A 15382-nucleotide genomic window follows, 5' to 3' on the forward strand; every position below is an offset into this window, starting at 1 on the left:
AGAAGCTGCAGCTGGAGGCCTCTAACACTTCCCCAGATCAAGTCTTGAAAGCCAGGCCTCAGCTGAGCCACCAGGACTTTCAATGCCAGGAAAGGTGCTGAGGAAAGGTGTTTGCTCAGCCCCTGTTCCCGCAGCGGCTGTTCCCCCGTCTGCACAAACGGAATTACAAAGAAACGCTCCAAGGAAAGGGGAGCAGGAGCTGCATGGCAGCGCAGCTCAGCACCACCAACCCCTCCCTGGGGCTTGGCAGAAAATACTGCATGACAAAACACACCCACTGCCACTGTTTCTGCAAAATCCACTGATTCCACATTAAAAGAACTTTATTTTTGGAAGATTACTCTCATTTGTTTGGTTTTTTTTAAACCACATCATGATCTGTGTCACCAGGGTGGTATGGTACACTGTCCTATTGAAACATGCCATATAGAATTTGAATAAATAAAGCTACAAAGCCCAAGTTATGTACAAAGATCTTAGGCAAAGATATTATGTTTACAAACCTATGTACAATAAAACAAATGTAAACAGTCAAATGCAGCAGAGGATGCACAGGAAAGGAGGACCATACAAACCCTATCGGCAAGGGGGGACTCCCCCCCTCCCTTCTGCTGGGGCCAATGGTTTTTCTCAGCGCTTGTAAATAAACCAACTTGGAGCTGCAGAGCCAACTGAACGAGATGGACCAGACTGGGAACGAAGATTTCTAAACCCACAGATCAAACCCCGGCTGGGTTTGCTGGTTCATTTTAAAAATCCACCAACTCCGAGGCACATAGAAATCGCACAAATACGTTGCTTGAAAGACCCACAAGGTACACAGTCGCCCAAAACTGTCACAGAAGCCCGTAGGTGACACTGTAAAATCCAGTCATATATTACACAGATGGGACCATGGGTGCGATGGTTATGGGGTCTGGGGAGGGGGGTTTCATGGGCAGTACGGCCAGTTGGATTAGTTACTTCCTAACGCTCTCACAGAGTCCCTCTTGGGGAGGCGTGTGGAAGTCTGACTGATGAAGGCAGGGTACAACGGGGCTGGGAAGCTGTGCTACAGGCACACGGGCACCGTGAGCGTGCTACAGCGGCTAAACACATTACTGCCCTGCAGCTGCGTGGGTGTAGGAGCACCGAGGGAGAACGCTTCAGCAACGCTCAGCCCTGCCAGCTCACACTAAGGCATGTGAAGTTGCGACTGACGTGTGCTGGGCCCGTGACAGTCACCCCCAGCGCGCTGCCACCCAGCACCTCCCTCCCGCCCTCCCTGCCCCTGCTCGGCCCTGGCCCTGAGGAGCCCGGCACTGATGGGCTCAGCCCCCTCTGCCAGCTGGAGGCAGGGCTGCCGGATATGCCCATCCTCCTGGCCCGCTCCAACCCGCTCAAACACAAGGCAGGAGGCGGACACGCACCAGCAGCAACAGCCACGCACCTGCCCAGCAGTAATTTATTAAGCTGCAGTAACTCAGTCACGTACCTGGACCTGATTCCCAGGCGCAAACGTCCAAAGTGCCATCGCACAGGCTCACCCAGGGCCCCTTTCAAGAGATCAGAGCCGTACTGGGAGGACAGCAGCTGCACGTCCCAAGCAGCAGGATGCTGGAGCAGGCAGACAGGGAGAAGGGGAGCCTTTAAGAGGAGCAGCCAACATTTGTGTGATGCCAAACCTAAGTTAGAGAAGAGATAAAGCGAGGGGCCAAGGACTGCCTGGCCGAGGTTTGGCGAGCAAGACTCCTGCATCCCCTGAAACAGAGCACTGCGTGTCTCAGCTTGTGCAGCACAGGGCATGGAGCCAAGTCAGAGAACGTCCGCTACAGCAACAGGAGAAAATAAACTGTATTAACATGACATGAAGGGCCGTGAGCACAGGGTCTCCTCTGGCAGCACGGTGCAGGTCGTGTTCCAGTGGGGCGGGAATGGGGAAGAATCGGCAGCAGTTCTTCTCTTGGTGGGCTGAGAAAAGCATCCGCAAGTCCGAACACGACCTCCCGCGGGCTCATACACTCAGGGGAAGCATGCCAGGCGCCGAGGATGGTCGGGATGCTCCCAGTCCGGGGGGACCTTGATCAAAGCCGTTTACTGCCCTGAGAAGCAACAAGAGACAAGCCGTTAAGTGATGAGCAGCCCCAGGAGACAGCACCGCTCACCTCTCCCCACCACCAGCAGCTGGAAGATAGACCCCTCTCCTCCCTCCATCCATCACCCTGACTGTACAGCGGCTGCGGGAGCGGGGCCAACGTATGACCGCGACAAGGCTCCCACCTCTGGCTGCGAGGATCGGTGCTCACTCACAGCCAGGGACACGTGCAGGTGGGTGCTCAACCCGTTGCAGGCACGTGCTGGCCGAGGTGACCAGCCTGGGAGGACAAGGGGCTCCGGTGCAGACCCTGAGCCCACTGGGGCTACTTGATCGGGCCTGTGCAGCTGAAGGCGCCAGGCACAGCAGTGCTGCAGGCTTGGTCCCCACGATCAGCTCCCCTTCCCTCTTAATTGCTGCCTGTTTGCCCGGGAGCGGCCGTTTGCAGACGCCTGTGAGCAATGCGCAGCCCCCAGGGCTGCGCACTGCGCTGCGGCACCATGTGCAGCGGGCTGGGGCCGACTCCACCTGCGTCCCCAGGTCCTTCACGGTGGCTACGCAAGCTCTGTCCAGTAACGGGGATGGACACACACACGGCAATGGCGCACGGGCTCTGCGAGAGCAGGCAGGCACATGTTAAAGCACAGCAGAGTTGCCTCTACGCTACGCTATCTCCCGCTGGGGTGCGGCAGGGGCTCCGGGTGCCTCCACACCCCCAGGATCCACGGGTTGCCCCCCTCCCCAGGCTGTTGGGAGAGGTGAAGGCATGGAAAACCTGGCTTCCTAGTGGGTTGGGAGAGGAGCACGTGGGTCTGACAGCTTTTCCATCTCTACTCTGTTATGGCTTTGACAGATCTTCTGTAATTAGGCTCAACACACAGCGTCTGCCCAGGCTCACCATCTGCTGATCACCACCACCACAGCCTTGACAACCAGAAGCGATTACGTCCCTGTATCAGGACAGCAGGTCCACCCCCACTGTTGTCCCAGAACCAGCACCCTGTCCTCATGGTCGGGTTTGTAATACTGAAGGTGGGGGGCGAACCCCCACACCCCTGCAAGGCAGGGCAGGTCCCTGCCTCGATGTCCGCCTGCTCCCAAAAAGTGCCTCTGCAGCACTTCACCAGCTCTGCCTGAACCACCGGCACCCCAGAAGATGCCATTCGGCTGTCTCCTGGCAGAGCTACGTTTGTGAGAAGGGACGCTTCAGGAGACAGCCTTTGCTGCTTAGATCAGTGAGCTGCTGTAAGTAAAAGCAAGAAGAAAAAGAAGTGTGAGGGCTCTACTAATGAGGAAAAAGCCAACCCAGGAGCTGGTGGCTCTGGGGTCCCAGGCTCAGGCTGCACGCGGTGCAAGCGCTCGGAGGAGCACGTCCCGCTCGCTGCAGTCACTGCCTAAGGGACCAATGCGCCAGCAGTTCACGCGTGGGTGGCTCACAACAGCGTCCCCAGGACAGAGCAGTGCAGCTTCCACGCTCCCTTTCGCACGGTGCACAGTTCCTGCGCTGCTTATATTCACTGGTGGCCTTGCACCTCCTGGATCAGGGATGCAAAAACCCTGCCAGCAAACCCAGAAGGCTGCTGCCGTTGCACTGGGCAGTTACAAAATCCTTCCAGAAGAGCAGATGAAGAGCTAAAATCTCAACGCTTGCTAGCAAGGACAGATTCCCATGGTAACACAGCTCACTGCCGTAGGGAGCCGGGCTGTTTCCTTTCCCCATCTTGCTGTTAAACATCCACACTAGCACAGCCTGGGTCAGAGCAGGGAGAAACCACCTTTCCTACCTCCTCACCATTAAGCTGGAAACTTCAATTCCCATTTGAGTGTTGCTTCGATACATTTCAAAAGGCAAGTGCCTCCCTGGCTGCACGCAATAAAGAGCTGCTGGAAGAGGCTTAGGGGCAGGTGTATTTCACTATTTGCATTTGGATGGAGGGACATGAAGCCAACCTGATCCCAACATGACTCTGCAAAATAGTTACCAGCTAGAAAACATCCCTGCCAAGTAGAACAGGGGAAAAAAAAAAACCCAAAACACCGAAACAACCAAGCAGGATTAAAATGTGGTAGTTTGCTCCCTTTTGAAAGGGTTAGAGAAAAGTGACATTCAACATCAGCAGCCTGGAAGTGCTTGTGTTTGATGAGTCATGTAAAAGCCAAGCTCTACGGATTCGTCATGTTTCAGAGCCACTCTTTGCAATGGATGGACACTGTGAGACAGCACCCGGCCCCTGCCATGTGCAGGATACGGCTTAGCCAACGCCAGCACGCTGGGCCAGCTGGCCACATCTGCGGCTCGGCTGAACGAGCACTGGTCTCCACCAGGACCTGCCGCCCGTGCCACCTCCAGTGCAGCACGGCAGGACAGGCAGGCTGGGGAGGGCAACTGATCCCTTTCAAGCCCATAGCAAGTGCCATCGCTCTCCACGCAGCCTGTCCTTGAAACCCAGCGATCCCCCGCAGCACTGCATGAGGCCGGGCAGAAGGGGCCACGTCCCTGCAGTGCTCAAACCTTGGCACATTATTCCCCTCCCACCAAGCCAGCTGCATTCCCCGTCACCAGGCTCCTCCATGCCGCTGCCTATCTGCCTCCCTGACATGATGTATTTGAATCAAAACCCAACGCGTGGCGTTAGCACACGGCACTACTGCAGGGACAGGACAAGCAATACAAACTTCTCAAATACTGCTATTTCTGGGGCACCAACTGCTCCCAAAGTGGGTTTCCAGCATCCAAACTCTGCCCGTGGCGAGAACGCCTCCCTGCAGCCATCACCATCCAACAGACCTGCCTCTACAGGCAGTTTCTCCTTTTAAATGAAGCAACACATCTCTAACCCTCCTCAGAGGTATGTTTAGCTTGGGTGTCTTTTTCCATCTCCCAGAGGTACATGAACAAGGCCAGAAGCCATCAGATGCTCAGCACAGATGCCACACGGACATAACAGGACTCTGCCTAAATCACCTGTGTCACAAATAATCCAGTGATGTCTGAAACAAGAAGGGAGACCAAGCCCCATCACAGGGCCAGGACAGCAAGAGGATAAGTGCTACAAGCATTAAGTGCTACAAGTGTTAACCAGCACAAGATGTGGAGTGCTTACAGTGCTACGATGCACAGGAAGACATGAGAAGGCTTTCTGCTGAAGATGGAAAAGATAGAAACCCCATTTAGAAGCCTTTTGAGGTTTCCCCGTTGTTTACTAATTAAAAAAAGAAAGCAGGAAGGCAGCACACAGTGCTTGTTTGCGGCAGCTCCTCCCAAGATCAGCTCTTGGAGTCAGTTACCTGCATTGTTCATTGCATCCTGCTGGCCCAAACTTGCCCTTGGTGCAGAAATACAGATAAAGCAGTGGCTTTGATTTGCTGAAAGCCAGTTCAGTAAGTGGGGCACAGGAAAAGGCTTCAAATAGTAGCAGCAACTGGGGGGATACTGAAAGCTGGCATTATGGCTGAGCTTACTGAGGTCTTACCCAGCCATGGATTTCTGTTGGTAACATGAAAATGCACAAATAAAGGGAAAGAAGTCAGCATTACTGTAGTTACAAACAGCATTAAAGGAAAATAAAATAGGATAAACAGAGCAACTGTAAAAAATAACAAATAAGATGTGCTGGATGACTCCTGCCTAACCTCCCAAAAGAGAGCTGGGAAGAGAAGTCCTTGTGCTCGGTCTCCAAGGTCTCAGACAATGCCAGGAGGAGCACACACATCGCTCCAGCCTTCGGCCGCTCTGCCCAGGCCTGGCACACGTGTGGGGCTGCTGCACAGAGCTGACACTGCCCAATGGCCTGGAAAGCTGCTCACAACGATTAATCCCAGCCAGATCATGTGCCTTCTGCCTCGTTTCCCCATCCCTCAGACCCGACCCGACACGCTCTGTGGGGCCTGCACTGTGCCCTTGCTCTGGGCTTCCTGAGAAACTGGGCTCCAGGGTGCTTCAAAGGGAGCCAAAAGCACCAGTCCCTGCTGGAAACGTCCCCTGGAGTGGTTTCTGATGGATGTTTCTGACTGCCTGTCCCTACAGTGGCACGGACTTTGTGCCCATTTCCAACCGCTCTCTGTGTCCTGTGATTCTGAAAAATAGATTTTTTTACTCATTAATCTTTATTTCAAGCTGTATTTTGTACTTAGCACCTTATCTCCAAGACTCCCTCAACCCCAGCCATGTTCTTCAGACCATGCTGTCCTCTCACCCTGCTCTGTCACCTTGGCTGGCTCCCGACACATCTGTGCCTTTGCCTGCTTTCCCATTAGCCAGAACCACGGCAACCGAGCATCGGCAAGCCAATAGCCAACAAAACGTTGAAGGAAAAAGACGACAAGAGGGCAAACTAACTTTCAAAATTAACTAAATTAACAGCAGCGATACTTCATCCTGTATCTCTGATTTGACCGATTCAATAGGAAACATGCACGTATTTGAAGAAATATTAATTAGATCAAGAAAGCAAGCAGCACTCAATCTTATGGTTGCAACAGGTCACAGCACCAGAGAAGTTTATCCAAAGTAAAAAGAGAGAGATTATAGCCCCAGGCTTTGATCATGGACTATTAGTTTGTAATGCTAAAAGAACTACTTCATGCAGTTAGCATAACCACCAACTCTGCACCTCCAAGCACCAAGTTAAAACGCATGCAGCTTATCATTGCAAATGAATTCATTTACCCATGACCAAGGTGGGGAATATGACCTTTTCACGCCTAGTGGAGAAAAATTGAAACAGGTTATGCACAAAATAAAGACATTCTTGGGCATAACCCTGGATGCAAGAAATGGGGCAAAGCAAAGGTTTTAAACTAAACCTCACCGGACTGCTCCTCTTAGACCTCTGCATAATGAGATTCTGCTCTGCATGGGCAGGCGAGGGGTCCTATTTCTGCGACAACCAGCACACCCACCACACTGCACTGCTGCAAGTGCATGACCCAGACAGAAGCGTAGAGCATTGCAAAGCACATTACAGGACATGGGATTACTCACCTGCATCTGAGTTTCCCTGGAAAAGGGGGAACTGTGGGTAACTTTTTTATAAGGTGGACTAGGGAACAGAAAGAAGGCCCTGATTTCACAGCCTGATGTATTACAACCAGGGTTGTGGACAACAGTGTCTACTGTGTAAATATACCTACATGCTTCCTGGGACTGCTAGAAGTGGGCAAGCAGAGGCACTTCTCACATTCAAACTTTAGCTTGTTTTATTAAAACAAAGTCCAACAGATTCACAAAAATAACCTAAGAATAAATATCAACTACAAGGACTTTGACATTCAAGAAAGCAGGGAGTGAGCAGGGGAGCAGTGAACAAGGAGTTAATGCCCCAAGGAACAAACACCCAATGTTGGCTCACATGCTGTCTCAGTGCTGCTGTTCAAGTGCCAGGCCTCTGTGGAGCCCATCAAGGTTAGAGCCATTTTTTTCCCCAACTGGATCGAAGTTAATAACCAATTAAGAACAATTACAACAGCAAAAAATGAGTATCTGTCTGAGAACATCCTCAGGTGCTGTTCTGCCATGCCCTGGCATCTAGACTGAAACATCATGTTCCTGAAGGAACAAGTCTGCAGGAAACTAATCTTACACCAGACTTTGTTGAGCTTTAAAAAAACCAAACAAGTAGGTAAGTCCCGACTCTCCAATTCTCAGTGCAAGCCCAGCTGTCCTCCAGGCTTCCCCTAAAGCGATGCTCAGGTAATTTCTCCTGCCCCTGCTCCCCTATGCCAGCTCCTGCCTGTCACTGTCTTCAGCTGCCTGCTCAGCTCCACTCAGCAAGCAAAGAGCAGGAATTTGATGGGAGCTGGAGGCTCATCAAACATTTTAACCAACAACATGGCAGGGGAAGGAAAGTAAATGGAACTGTCATGATATGGCTGAGTTACCTCTGTCCCAATCCCACCACCCAACAGCTGGCTGTTCTTTAGCCAGCGACTGCAGATTGGATCAGATCTACGATCACACGTGGCTGTTACAGGCTCCAGCAACAATTAGGGGCAGGGAGGAGAGTACAGGGCCTGAAAAGAGAGGAGGAGAGGGGAGAAGAAAGGGCATGCCTTGACTCAGCCCCTCATGCCCAGCCACCACAGCGCGCTCTGGATCTGACGCCTGCCAGCGACGCGTGCCAGCACGACTGGGAGCTCGGCTGCTGCTGCAGCATGCAGGCATGATGGGGCTGACCTCATTTAGGTAACAGCTTGGTTTAACTTACATGTGCAGACAAAATTATACAGGTTTTACATAGCAGCCGTGGAGATGTGTACACAGCACAAACACTGCCATCACCCCCAGCATGCACAGACCTCGACAGGGGCAGGAAGGCAGAGCAGGAGCTGATATAAGGAGAGAGGTGAGCAGCATTCAGGGGTGCAGAGGAGAGGGACAGGACAGCAGGGCCATGCAGGAATCTCTAACAACTTGCAGATAAGCACATCAGTCATTTCCACCCCCTTAACTAGCCCACTAACATCCTCCAACTCTCTTGTAGAAGTTACCTATCAGGAGGCTGGGTTTCTAAGCCTTTTTCAGCTACAAACTGCTCCTAACTCCAGGCAGCCAGCCCCGATAACAAGTGTGACGACAATCTGGATAATTAAAAGTCACCCACCCCACATAGTAATCAGCTTATTTGTCACACCAGAACTCAATATAGCCACGCTGCCTCCTAAGAACAGCTATAATCTCTCCCTAGCAACTACCTTGACAGCTTGCACCTGAAATGCAGCCTCTGCACTGCAGGTGTGAGCACTGCCATGGTGATGCATGGATCCCCATCAGCTTGCAGTATGCAGACAACCCACAAGTCTGTCCTCTTTGCACATGACACTGACTTTAAGTCTCTGAACTCTTCCTTTCCAAAAGGAACAAACAACAGTGGCTCTAAAAACTCTGAATGCCAGTTTCTAAGATGCAACTTGCCCTGCTACCCACGTAGCAACACGATTCAGCTCAAATGAGGATGATTGTAGGAAGCTCAGTTTATCTGCTTTGTATATGGCACTCTTTAGGTTGGTAACAGCTCATTTAATTCTCCAAAATAAATTCTGGATTGAGGATGTGCTGGATATTAGCATTAAATTGCACTGGCTTGAGGTTTAGCATGGAAGACTACCATGCAGGGAGCATGGAGGGTGTTTTGCCCAGTGACACCAAGCAAAGCTTGCAATACTACCCTGCTAACACTGGAGGAGTGCTGTGCTTTTCGCCTCGCTCCACAGGGCTCCTCATACAACCACTGGGCCCTGTGCTATGAGGGACTGTGGGGAAAATCTTCCTGTATCCGAGAGGAAGCTCTGACCACGGGCAAGTCACAGGAGACATATGGGGTAGTTTTTCCTGTGAAAGCAGTTTCTGGCTTCAGGGCTGATGCACAGCACAGCCAGCATGGAGGCAGTTACCCCCTCAATGAGCCAGAATTACACTGTTAATGAGGTTTTCTTTTCCCCTAATAGAGGGGGAAGTAGAACAGGGCACCACCCTCCAAGTGAGCATTTGCCACCTGCACTCAGCTGTTCTTACCAAGGGAATCTCCAGATTTGCGGTTAAAGTACTTCCCCACGCACGAGCACACCAGTAGCTATGGCAACTCCACCACCGCTTACTTGAGATCCTTTCAAAAGGGCACGATGACTTCACTAGCGGGTTTGCTGCCTGGGGTTTTTGTATTACCTGAGATGCAGCTGCCAAGAGATTAGGCAGCAGAGGGACAGAACAGGCACTGACATCCTACCAGCTAAGAGACAATCACGCTTGCTTTTCTCTTTGCTTCAGTACTGTCACCTTCCCTGTCCCCTTGAGACTTTGGTTCCAGAAATTATTTGTCCTATAGAATGAAAGCTGTGGTGGGCTAAAAACAAGCCAGGAAAAACTTCTGCTCCAGGTAGCATCCTGAAACGCACTCCCCTTCAGGGCAAAAATATATCCCAACTTACCCTTTGTCAAAGAAAGAAGTATGCCCTGGATGAGGGTACTTTGTGCCATTGCTGTTCATCATGCCGCTGTTAACGTTCCCTGAAATGTAGGATTTCCGTGATGCCTGGTCCTTTGCAAAATTTCTGCAAGCAGCTAATTTGGATTCTAAGGCCTGTGAAAGGGAGGAAAAAATAATGTTAAAAAAGTAGTATCATTAAGAGAAAGCATTTTGCTGCTCAAGTTCAGGCTTTGTCATGACCCCAAGATCACCATGATCAGGGCTCCAGTGTAATCACCTTTGGCAAAAACTGAACTAAATGGGAAAAAAGCTGTCATTTTCTCTGTCACCCAGTCACAAAGGAAACCCACACAATGAGATGCTGATGCAGACTGCCAGGCACGACTCGCTTCCATTAGGGCTCAGATTTTAGAACATATCAACTATTAAATACCTACAAAAAGGAAGCCAATTCTTAGTAGAAGTTACCAAAACCTCTTGCTTCAGCAACTGGAGTGGGGCTGGCATAAGTTAACCAGAAGAGTAAGAGAAAGCCTAAAGTAGAATCCTCAAGTTTTGGGAGGGACTGTGTATTTGGAAAGTTGGATTTTTCCCCAGGACGATGCCTTCTAGCATTTCTTTCTTAATCTCAGCCTGCAAAACCTTGCCAGTTTCTTAAGCCCCACTGATATGCTTCAGAACAAGAGGTGCTACAGCCACAACACCACAAGGAGGAATCAAAGGCAGCAGCTAAGCCCATCTCCATGGTCTGTACCCCATCCCTACTACTTCCAAGCAAGCCTGGTGAAATCTTTTTCCCCTACACAAGGTGACAGTCTCTGCCTCATCCACTGACTCCTGGCAGGAAGGAGACCAAAATCCTGAATCTCTCCTTCACTTCAGAACATCACCTGCCCTTTCTGCCGTCTACCACAAACTGAAGCTTAACTTGATGAATATCCATCTGGTCCAGCAGAAAATCTATATGCTATATCCACCCTGTGCATGGGGGCATTCACACACTTGCAGACGCATGCACTTGAGACAAAAACTCATCTCCCCAAACATGAGGCTTGGTCCTGTTCCACACAGAAAAATATTCCATTAATAAGGTTCTGACATGCTATCAGAAGTAACTGAACACTACACAGTCTTCTAAAAACACATGTAAGCTTCCTTAGTGACTCTATAGGAAGATATAGATATTGACCTATCTCTTGGTCTCAAAGCACTTATCAGCTGGAAACAGCCAGTGTGATCTGTGCCAAGTGATTCCCTGTCTCAACCGCAAGCAAGAAAGCTGAGGGAAACCTTCTTGCAGAGAAAGGGAGTCTAAAGCCTGGGACGAGGCATCCTATGAGTAGCCAAACCCAAAGAAATCCTGAACATCCTATAATTGTTACTAAACAAATGCATGAGGTAGAATTTTGTCTCAGTGGCAGAGCGTGTGTCTAAGAGCAGGCTGGGAAAGAAACATGCTTATTTGGCATTTCCTGTCCTTGCAGAGTAATCACACGGGATTGTGATTAAGCTCCCTAAATCCCCTGCAGACTCTTACTCACAATGATCCCATTTTAAACATGTCACTCCAGAACCCGAGTTGTCCTGCTGTCCTTTCAAACCAACTACGAGCTCACTGGCTCCAAATGCGAGCAACAAGGTAATTTTTAATTTCAAACTTTGCTAAAACAACTGTCTCTACTGCAGCTATTGCTGTTCTCAGTGTTAACCACAAGAGACAGAGGAAAGCCAGCACCAGAGGCTAGACACCAAGGCTATCGATGCTTCCACTCAAAACACTAACTGCTGAGGCACCTCAACAAGCTTCTCATAACTCAAAAGTCATGTCTTTGTTCAACTGGAAAGCCTGGCATCCTAAACAACACTGTAACAGATGTTTAAACCACTTCTTCCCTGCTTATAGTGGTAATCCCTTTAAAGGCTCACGCATTTCACTTCCCCATCAACTACAGACAGGAACATTTGGCTTTCTCCTGACTTATTTTCTCACTTTCTTATCAAAGGTTTCTAAATTTTTTTCCATTTTCGGCACCTGTTGGAGATCTCCCCAGGCACATAAGGAGACTGTCAGCGTGATCTCGGCTCCCTTTCGATGACATACAGTAACTGTGCAGCAGACACCCAGAGTCTGAGGTCCAGCTCTGCATCTTGGTCTCATTACAGAGGAAGCTGCAGGCCCCATTTAAAGTAACAAGTGGCTGACGGTGTCTAACCCCATATATCAAAGTGCTTGAGAAACTTTTTATCCAAATATGAATTTCGTCATCCAAAATTGGCGTAAGAACCTTAGCAACATGCTTTACAAATCAAGATAATTTAAAAAAAAAAAACATTATCACATACTAGACATTGAATGTGGTTGATTTGGAAACTACAGCATGTATTCAGCATGGGCCAAGACCTTGTTGTAATTGCACACAAGGATGAAAGCTCAGTGACTGCAGCGCAGAGCTAGGAATACTTCAGTTCAGAGCACTCACCCCCACTTTCCGTAACAGATCTCCCACAATGTTGAGTGCAGATATTCTAGCTGAAGGAGTAAGGGGGCTGGCACCAAACCCATTTGGTATAGCTGCAAACACAGACACACTTTATTATATACTCCACTCCTCCATGTCGTTTTGGTTTTTTTTTTTAGTTTAAATAAATCAACTTCCATGTTAAAAGGTAAATCTAAAATCCTACTACAGACTATTCATACCATTACCCCACAGTAACACACAGACTACACAATCACTAGCCATGGAAAAACGAAAAAGCTTAATTGCTGTCCACTGCCCTCTTTCCCATTAGATCTACACACAGAGTTCATGCACTCTCCATCTGCAAGGCTATTGCCTGCAATTCATCTAATCCAGCCAGAGCTTCCTCTGGAATCTACTCTTTCTAATTTGAAAAATAATATATTAATCCTTGCGATTGTCCAGAGCCTTCCAGATGGGGAAGGGGACTGGACTAACATCCCGCTGTCTCACAGAGAAAACAGGATCCCTGAAAAGTATATTTTTTACTCACCACTGCTACTCCACATTTAAGCAGAAGTATCAGTCACCGCACTTCCCTGCAATCCCAAATGTCTTCAGTGCTCTACTGCAGGCATCTACTGCAGAGTGCAACCCTCCCACCCACCTCCCCCAGAAGTGGTATCTAAGCTTCACTGTCCTTCTTTTCTGTGGTATTTACTCATTACACTCCTTAAATGCACCTGATGCTGCCCCAGGATTTAAACACATCTTATGCAATGCCTGTGGGATCCACACGTACCTACATTTACTTCAAGTTCACTAACAAGCACCTGGTCTGAAACTGCTTGTTAACAAGCTGAACGTACTGCCAAACAACTACACACTAGTTTCTATGAATTATACCTTTTGGGGAAGGAAAACTATTTTCTGATCCTTTTCCAACAGGTGTAGCTGGCAAGGAGAGAGACGCCTGGACAGCCGAATCCATCTTTTCACAGTCTAGAGTTGGAGAACTGGGCGCTGACTTTCGGGTGACTTCTTGTTGCCTCTCCCGTACTGCTAGCTCTTGCCGTAAGTCTGAGGGTTGAAAGAAGAAAAAAACCACTCACACTGCTGACTGATTTCTCTAACAAACACTCCCTCTATTCATTTGGGAGGAAGGAGAAGGAGACACTTTGCAACAACCCTATATTAATTGCCAGCCCCAAGGACCCCCACCTCAGAGCAGTGACAGCCCAATACCACCGCTTCCCGTTACAGCTGGGAGCAGAGAGGCTGCAAACAGAGCCCTCCCTGGACCAGAGCGCTGCGCGGTCCCAGTGAGCACGGCTGGTGACCTAGCCTCAGTGTGAGTCCCATGGAAAGTGCCTTACAAAAACTGCAGCTGGTCACAAATGCCTGCTTAACTACATTCAGCTTCTGCTCCAATAAAGGTTGGAAAAAGCGAGGAATGACCTATTCTTGTGTTTCCAATTCCCCAAGTTATTCTTCCAGTTAATAATCCACAGGACTCCATACTAGCCAAAGGGTTTTGTATCCAGTTTCTTGATGCCTCGACAAGTACAAGAGCAGACTGGAGAGGCTGGGGAGGGCAAAAGACAGGGGAAAAAAAAAAAAACCGTGTTTTATTCTCACCTCCCCTCCAGACTGCTGCTTACCCCTACCTTGTCCCCTCCCATTTCCACACATATTTGCTACAAAGAGTATCCAGCACAGCTCAGCAATGAACCTATAAAATCCTTACAAGGGACTAGATGCAAATAAACAATACATTACAAGGGGGTTGTTCCTTTTTAGGTAGAGCAACTTAACCTTTTAGAGATCTCTTATTCCTTGTCTCAATCTGGTATAACATGCAAGAGCAAAATTATTTGTACATTACGGCTTTTAAGTTATCATAAATATTTAGAACTGATTTTAAGTAAAACAGCACAGCTGAAATGAAAATCTATTTGGGCTCCTAGAAGAGGAGTTATGGTTGTTCAATCAGAAATGTTATATTTGAGTTTGACACCATATCAGTCCTTTTAGGGGCTAGTGTTCCTGCTTGCTGTCAGGGGGAATAACATGTAGCTTTGCTACCCTAACAAATGCTAAAAATTTCCAAATGACTCATCCAAGAAACAAGATGTCTTTTTTACCGATTATTGCAGTGTTCTCGAGAACAGTCCCTAGGTTTTGCTATTTTTTCCAGCATTATTGCCCTAACCCCAAATTACAATACATCTATTTCCTCAGAAAATACTTAATCTCCCTTTTCACATTTATTATAAAAAACCCCGTGCTTCCAATAGAGGCTTTCAATTTGTGGGGCACAAACTTGGTTCAAAGAGGTTCATGAAGGAGAACAACAACAAAAAATCCCAGCCTGCTGTCAAGTGTGTTGTCTTACACTCAGATTGAGGCCATAACTGAGGAATTATTTTAGGAAACTTCACTTGGGAGACAAAGTTGAAAACCACTTATCTCTAAACTACAATAATGTCAGGCACAGGCTTATGAGTAGATCATTCCCACTACTAGAGAAATCAGTTTCCACCAACCATTAAAAAATGCTTCCCCAGCATCCTCAATGTGAAATTCATTAGGGAATTCCCAACTTGTGATCATATCCCAGAACACTATCCCAAACTTCTCTGATCCCACAGGTCTAACCACAGCCTTTACTGGAGTATCTTAAATAAACCAGGCAATTTCCAAGAGGTTTAGGAGACAGGACTTTTAAAGAAAGTTATTTAACCATTTATCATGTATTTCCCTGTCATTTCCTGTGCTTTCCCTTCCTATACAAGGTATAAAACCCCAGCGAGTAGGAACTTTTGAAGCACACTTCCTCAATTCTATTACATCTGTGGAACACAGTATTTTTGTACTCACCTGTGTTAAAAATCCTGAATGAATCTGATATTAATTTTTCC

General features: G+C 48.6%; 1 protein-coding gene across 2 annotated transcripts in view; it reads right to left on the reverse strand.

The window, feature by feature from the left end:
• Nucleotides 1-1844: 1844 nt before the first annotated feature.
• Nucleotides 1845-15382, reverse strand: part of NDEL1 (nudE neurodevelopment protein 1-like 1) — an 18124-nt gene continuing 4586 nt past the window's right edge. Inside the window, exons 5-8 of one of the 2 annotated variants that reach the window (XM_009572972.1) lie at nucleotides 13368-13541; nucleotides 12480-12571; nucleotides 10001-10152; nucleotides 1845-2081 (exon numbers count right to left, since the gene is read on the reverse strand). In XM_009572972.1, coding sequence (XP_009571267.1) covers nucleotides 1994-2081; nucleotides 10001-10152; nucleotides 12480-12571; nucleotides 13368-13541 — 506 coding nt within the window. In that variant the 3' untranslated portion in view covers nucleotides 1845-1993. Of the gene's footprint in view, nucleotides 2082-6735; nucleotides 6779-10000; nucleotides 10153-12479; nucleotides 12572-13367; nucleotides 13542-15382 lie in introns of those variants that run through there. The other variant, XM_009572973.1, reaches the window with a different exon arrangement.

Source organism: Fulmarus glacialis, unplaced genomic scaffold (assembly GCF_000690835.1).
Source record: "Fulmarus glacialis isolate BGI_N327 unplaced genomic scaffold, ASM69083v1 scaffold16812, whole genome shotgun sequence".
Lineage (NCBI taxonomy): Eukaryota > Metazoa > Chordata > Aves > Procellariiformes > Procellariidae > Fulmarus > Fulmarus glacialis.